The sequence below is a fragment of the Lampris incognitus genome, chromosome 19 (genome assembly GCF_029633865.1).
Source record: "Lampris incognitus isolate fLamInc1 chromosome 19, fLamInc1.hap2, whole genome shotgun sequence".
NCBI lineage: Eukaryota > Metazoa > Chordata > Actinopteri > Lampriformes > Lampridae > Lampris > Lampris incognitus.
Genome location: NC_079229.1, coordinates 4,995,969 through 5,003,403, shown reverse-complemented (window position 1 = coordinate 5,003,403; position 7,435 = coordinate 4,995,969). Strand labels below are relative to the sequence as shown.

Sequence of the window (7,435 nt, the reverse complement as noted above, 5' to 3'; positions counted from 1 at the left end):
GACTGCTGAGGAGGTCTCGATAACTGGACGACAGCCCCGGTGTTAACTCTTAAGGAGGTGCGTTTCTGAAAGTGGCCCGGCCTGAGAGATGCCTGCAAGCGGCCACAGTTTGCATGGGGAAGTGCTCGTTTCCTCTCGGGCGAGAGGTGTGGTTGGGTGGTTTGTACTGGCCCTTGCCTCAGCTGTCGGTTGAGGTGAACAGCTCCAGTGGTGTTACGCCGGCGGTTTTGGTTCATGTTAAAAGTGGGATAGATTTAGACCCACAGGACTAAAAGGTTTGTTTTTTTTGTTGTTGTTTTTTTTTTTTTTTTTTTTTTAATTTTCGCATAACCTTCACTCCTGAGAAGTCACACTTCTATTGATATTTGCTAACACCAGTTTTGTCCATTTATGTCCACATGAAAAAAAAATATTTTCTTTTGTGTTCTTTTTTGGAATATGATATTCTTGCAAGTCATACACATCCATATAGATAGATGAAGTCTTTTTTTTTTTAATGTCAGCATACAAGGTAAGCTGGGTGACTATATATGAAGACAACAACTACAACTTTCACAGCACTGGCATCGGTTAATTTTAAATACAGTACTCAAGCATTGTTAGATTAATAAAACAAAATGAAAAAAAAAAACAAACAAAAGAACAAACAAAAACAAAACAAAACCAAAAAGAAAAAGAAAAGAAAAAAAAACCCAAAAAACAGAAACATAATACCCCCGAAAAAATATGCTACTGTATGCGAGTTGGTTTCTCCCCTAAAATGTTTCCTTTGTTTTTCAATAGCGTGATGTACATATTTGTTTTTAACCATACCAACAGGCATCTATCCGGAATATTCTCTATGCAGTGTATTCAATCTGGACTTTCCTCGATTTGACACAGTACCATGCATCTGTCTCATTTGCTTAAACTGATTCGATATTTGTTGCTTTTATTTCATTAACTTTTTTTTTTTTGTCCATTATAATTCTTCTGAAATCATCAATAAATGTAATGCATTAGGATAGTGTTGTCTTCACATAGACTCAGGTAATGGGTTTTTTTTGTGTTTTGTTGTTTTAGTCGGTCATTTCTCGGTGCACATCCACCCTATTGCATGTTGACAGGCTTTGCAGGATACAGTGGCAATCGCGGGGGTGGGGTGGGGGGGGAGGAGGGAAAGGGGTGGGGTGGGGGGTGGGGGGTCTGGGTAAGTCAGCTCCTAGACGACAGCCTTTGAATCCTTGCAGACCTGAGTGGTGGTGCCTGAGTTAGTCTGTTTAGTGTCCGTCCTCCCTCCCGCACGCTTCACTGCTCTGGAAAAGACAAACGAGGAAGACGTTAGGATCGGCCGGACCCGCGGTAAGGCTTCCACAGTCACAGCAGTGACCAATAATAACAATTTTGAGTCTCAAACGAAGGGGAATTGAACAGCAGCTGTTACTGGAACAGGCCCACCAACCTCTGGGAAAGTGCTTCGCATATGCAGCTGTGGCAGTCTGTTTTGGATAGGACGTATTTAATATACCAACAGACAGAGAGGCATGTCCTAGAGAGGGACAGTTGACAGGTTTATACACCACTTCTCTGTCGCGGGCCAACAAAAGAGGTGTTGGTTGGGAGGCGAAAAACAATATTTACACTCTGAAATGTCAACTATGCACTGGAAATGGCCGGCCCCAAAATCTGCTGAAAGAATGCTTCGCACCGAGAGTTTCAAAGAGTTAGGTTAATGATTTCTAGGTGGTGAAGGGGCCCAAAGAGAGAGCGAGAGAGAGAGCGAGAGAGATATGACTGTAGAGTGATTAACTACTCGGGTCAAAGCATATGGGCCAATTGCTGCCATATTTGCCCCTCAGCTCTCTCAGTGACGTAAATGAGGTGGCTGGGACGCCGGGTACGGTTTTTCCTCTCTTTGTCCCTCTTAAGCGCCGAAGGAGACACGGGGCGTTCGAGAAAATAAACCTCCCTAACCTTTTCCCAGGACACACCTACTAAGAAAATACTCCAGAAATGCTTGTCGGTGATTTCCTCTCTGCCCTCCGCAACCTAACAGACTTCCCACTCCCGCCCAATCTCCTCCGTCATGGAGGGGACGGAGCATGGTGAGGCCCGGGGGCTGCACAGGGCCCCATGGAAGAGGGCCCCTTTTCTGAAACGGCTCCAATCATCGCCCTGGCAGCGATAGCCATCATGCAAAGTACGGGGCACTGACAGGAGAGAGTGGTGGACTGCATGTAAGTGTCTGCGCCTGCTGCTGCTGCTGCCTTCCACCGGAGGGGAGAAAAAAAAAAACACGCCCGGAAATGTTGGGACACGTGCGTGGGCTGGGAGAGTCGGTGGTGGGGGAAACTGGTGAGGGGCCAGCGTGCCACACTGAAGATTTACAGTGGGACTCGCTCTCTCGTCAACACACACAATCATTTGCACTGCTAGGCTGAAAGTGTGTGTGTGTGTGAGTGTGAGAGAGAGAGAGAGAGAGAGAGAGCCATGTATTGATAAAGCATCCTGCCATGCGTGGGAGTGGTGGTCTGGGAGCTGGACGTGATCCGTGTCCTAACCTACCTTGATGGGGCCGTCCACCGGGTCTAGTCCTTGCTCCGACAGCTGTTTCAAGGCACTTAGAGCGGCCTGAGAAGAGGGAGACAACAACAGATGGTCGAGTGAGTTAGGGAAGCAGGGAGGGAAGGAAAGAGAGAGGGAGAGACCGGGTGGGAGGGCTCCCCCCCCCCCCCCGGTGTCACCCCTCAGCTGCTTTTCAAATAACACTTATGCTGGGAAACCTGATGCCAACAGGACACTTTCCCTTCTCTCGCTGTTGTCTTTGGCTCCTCTTCCCTGACTGTTTATCTAGCATTATAAGATGTGTGTGTGTGTATTTGTGTGTGTGTGTGTGTGTGTCCCACCCACTACTGTTTACCTAGCGTTATTAGGTCAACATTTCCTCTTTATGTTTTGGTTGTGCTACACTTTCCTAACTTAATCAGAGTGACATCTGCACTGCCAATGAAAACTGCTACGCAAACGGCCGGAGGTCCGCAGCGTAACACAACAACGAGCTGCACCAAACACACAGGGAAGGGAAGACGTTTCAGTACGCACAGCAGAAACCGTACACAAACACGCAACGCCGCTGACCACCAAAATTCGTCAATTTCGCACCGCCGGAAACAAAACGCCAGGACGGTTTCCGCTTGTGTTTTCGTGGCGTGATGCAATTACGGTCAATTACGTGGTCGAGAGAACGAGCTTTCAGTGCCGCAGCGCGGTGAAACTTTCCCAGCCTCGGCGGAACATTCGGCTCCGTTTCCACCGGCTAAACCGCGCACCCAACCGCAGAACCGAAGCCAGCCGCGGACGGCCAAACGACCGCCTCGCCATTAAAAACCAATACGCCGCCGCCAGTGCTGTGAACTCACCACGTGCGAGTCATGTTATTTGTTAGCGCCTTTTGCCAAGCATGGATGTGAAATGCCATGATGTCAGTTCCTTCCTGTGCACCCCCCCTCCCTCCCCCAACCTTCTCCCGCCTGGTTGTTCCAGCTGGAAGGGCCGCGGTGATGTGTACGAGGTCTGGCCTGCACAATGCCTTCTTCACCCTCCCGTCACCCACAGAAGCTTTTCACTCGAGTACCAGACCCCCGGAGCGCTGACTGAGAGGGTGGTTTACTGTATGTGATGGGTGAGGTCTTTGTGGTAAAGGGTGTAATGTAGACAAATCACACACACACACACACACACACACACACACACACACCATCAAAATAGGACTGAGAGGTTAAAAAAAAAAGAGAAGAACATGATCATGGAGCTCAGTAGAACATTGTCTTCAGCAGAATCAGACCACCAAACTGAGTGGGTCTGAACCAGGCTATGCGATCTGACCCCCCCACCCTTTTTCTCCCCAGTTGTATCCAGCCAATTACCCCACTCTTCCGAGCCGTCCCGGTCTCTGCTCCACCCCCTCCGCCGAGCCGGGGAGGGCTGCAGACTACCACATGCCTCCTCCCATACACGTGGAGTCACCAGCCGCTTCTTTTCCCCTGACAGTGAGGCGTTCCACCAGGGGGATGTAGCATGTGGGAGGATCACGCTATTCCCCCCAGTCCCCCCCCCCTCGGACAGGTGTCCCAACTGACCAGAGGAGGCGCTAGTGCAGCGACCGGGACACATACCCACATCCGGCTTCCCACCCACACACACGGCTAATTGTGTCTGTAGGGACCAAGCCGGAGGTAACATGGGGATTTGAACCGCCGATCCCTGTGTTGGTAGGTAATGGAATAGACCGCCACGCCACCCGGACGCTGCGATCTGATCTTAACAAGACTGCTGAACCAACTTATGGCACGAATGCACACCACCATCCTTAAGATTGGCTCCATATGCGCTCTCTCTCTCTCTGTCGACACCACTAGGTCTGCCTGTCTATATGACAACACATTGAACATTTCCCGCCCCTCCTTTATTGTACCAACCATTTCTAGAAGAAATCGGGGGGGGGGGCAGGGGATGTCCAAACAAGGGCACATGGCAAGGTCTGGGTAGATCAGATGGTAAACCAACAATCACTTCTCGTAGTCAACGTGTTGGATGCAGGAGAAATGTGCAGAAGTAAAGGCCTGAGTGACTTTGACAAGGGCCAAACTGTTATGGCCAGACAACTGGATCAGAGCATCTCTCAAATGGCAAGGCTTGTGGGGTGCCCCCGGTCAGCAGTGGCGAGTACCTACTGACAGTGATCCGAGGAGGGACAAACCACAAACCGGCGACAAGGTGTTTTGGCACCCAAGGCTCATTGATGTGCGAGGGCAATGAAGGCTATCCTGTCTGGTCTGAACCAACAGAAGGCCCACTTTGGCACAAGTCACCGAGATTTTTTATGTTGGTTAGGGTAGGAATGTGTCACAACACACGGTGCATCTCACCCTTCTGCATATGGGACTGCATAGCCGCAGACCGGTCAGTGTCAATGATGACCCGTCAACCATCGAACGTGCCTACATTGTGCACGGGGAACTGGACCTTGGAGCAATGGAAGAAGATCGCCTGGTCCGATGAGTCCCGTTTTCTTTTCGATCACGTGGATGGCCGTGTACGTGTGCGTTGTTTACCTGGGGAAATGATGGCACCAGGATGCACTGTGGGAACACGACAAGCTGGTGGAGGGAGTGTGGTGCTCTGGGGGTTTTCCCTGGGTCCGGCCTTTCATTTGACATGTGCCACCTACCTAAACATCGTTGCGGACCAGGTACACCCCTTCATGCCAATGGTATTCCTTGATGGCAGTGGCCTCTTTCAGCAGGATAATGTGCCCTGCCACACTGCACACAATGGGCCTCGTTCATCAATCGTTCGTACGATCAAATTTGTTCTTACACACCCATGACATTTTTTAAGATCTCAAGCTTATCTGATAGTCAGAGCAAAGCCTGATGGTTATTTGTAATTTCTTCCGCTAAACTATATTGTGTACCTCTTGCAACAAGCAATCACCCACACTTGCAAAGACATCAGCGTTAAGGCCTTTACACACCGGGGGCGTTTTTTTTCATGCGATAAATTCACGCGTCAGTGAAATGTGCTGACAAGCAAGGAGAGGGTGGTGAGAAGGTGGAAGGAGTACTTTGAGGGGCTGATGAATGAAGAAAACGAGAGAGAGAGAAGGATGGATGATGTGGGGATAGTGAATCAGGAAGTGCGGTGAATTAGCAAGGATAAAGTGAGGGCAGCTATGAAGAGGATGACGAGCGGAAAAGTGGCTGATCCAGATGACATACCTGTGGAGATGTTTAGGAGAGATGGCAGTGGAGTTTTTAACAAGATTGTTCAACACAATCTTGGAAAGGGAGACGATGCCTGAGGAGTGGAAAAGAAGTGTACTGGTACCAATTTTCAAGAATAAGGGCGATGTGCAGAACTGTAGCAACTACAGAGGTATAAAGTTGATCAGCCACAGCATGAAGATATGGGAAAGAGTAATAGAAGCTAGGTTAAGAGGAGAGGTGATGATCAGCAGCAGCAGTATCGTTTCATGTCAGGAAAGAGCACCACAGATGTGATCTTTGCTTTGAAAATGTTGACGGAGAAGTATAGAGAAGGCCAGAAGGAGTTGCATTGTGTTTTTGTGGATTTAGCAAGAGCATGACAGGGTGCCGAGAGAGGAGGTGAAGTATTGTATGAGGAGGTTGGGAGTGGCGGAGAAGTATGTAGGAGTGGTGCAGGATATGTGTGAGGGCAATGTGAAAGTGGTGAGGTGTGCGGTAGGAATGACAGCTGGGCTCAAGGCGGAGGTGGGCTCACATCAAGGATCCACTCTGAGCCCTTTCTTGTTTGCAATGGTGATGGACAGGTTGACAGATGGCGGGAGTCCCTGCGGACTATGATGTTTGTGGATGACCTTGTGATCTGTAGTGAGAGTAGGGTGCAGGCTGAGGAGAGCCTGGAAAGGTGGAGGTATGCGCTGGAGAGAAGAGGAATGAAAGTCAGTAGGAGCAAGATGGAATACATAATGCGTGAACGAGAAGGAGGACAGCGGAATGGTGAGGATGCGAGGAGTAGAGGTGATGAAGGCGTATGAGTTTAATTACTTGGGGTGAACTGTTCAGAGTAACGGGGAGTGCAGAAGAGAGGTGAAGACAGAAGGGTACCAGCAAAAGTGAAAATGAAGGTTTACAAGATGGTTGTGAGACCAGCTATGTTGTATGGTTTGGAGACAGTGGCACCGCCAAAAAGACAGGAGGCGGAGCTGGAGGTGGCAGAGATGAAGATGCTAAGATTTTTGTTGGGAGTGACGAAGAAGGACAGGATTAGGAAACAGAATATTAGAGGGACAGCTCAGGTTGGACGGTTTGGAGACGAAGCAAGAGAGGCAAGATTGAGATGGTTTGGACATGTGTGGAGGAGAGATACTGGGTATACAAGGAGAAGGATACTAAATATGGAGCTGCCAGGCCAGAAAAAAAAGAAGAAGGCCGAAGAGGAGGTTTATGGATGTGGTGAGGGAGGACATACAGGTGGGTGGTGTGACAGAGGAAGATGCAGAGGACAGGAAGAGATGGAAACGGATGAGCCACTGTGACGCCCCCTAATGGGAGCAGCTGAAAGGAAAAGAATTTGCATGTCAATAAAATGTTCAAACAGTTGTTTTTGCCATGAGCACTTTCACACAGAACGCAAATATTATGGAGCGTAAAAGCGATGTTATTGTTTTGGAATGAGGTCGATTTTTCTGAGCTCGCGCACTGTGAATAAAGGCATCAACCAACCAATCATATTGTGTGGAATGGACATCACCTCACAAATCCTAATGACAATGGTGGACCAGCTGATTGTTTGTGTTTCTCATCACCCTGTATTTCATGACAAACAACACAAAAATGATCAAGACAATGAGCTCAAGGACATCGTGTGGAGGAGCATCGCCAAACAACTAGACTATCAGGATAGTGAGTAG

At 49.0% G+C, this 7,435-nt stretch overlaps 1 protein-coding gene across 1 annotated transcript in view; it reads right to left on the bottom strand.

Moving 5' to 3' along the window:
* Positions 1-295: 295 nt before the first annotated feature.
* Positions 296-7,435, bottom strand: part of stau2 (staufen double-stranded RNA binding protein 2) — a 94,295-nt gene continuing 87,155 nt past the window's right edge. Inside the window, exons 14-15 of the mRNA XM_056299279.1 lie at positions 2,545-2,610; positions 296-1,295 (exon numbers count right to left, since the gene is read on the bottom strand). Of these exons, the coding sequence (XP_056155254.1) occupies positions 1,260-1,295; positions 2,545-2,610 (102 nt within the window). The 3' untranslated portion in view covers positions 296-1,259. The remainder of the gene's footprint in view (positions 1,296-2,544; positions 2,611-7,435) is intronic.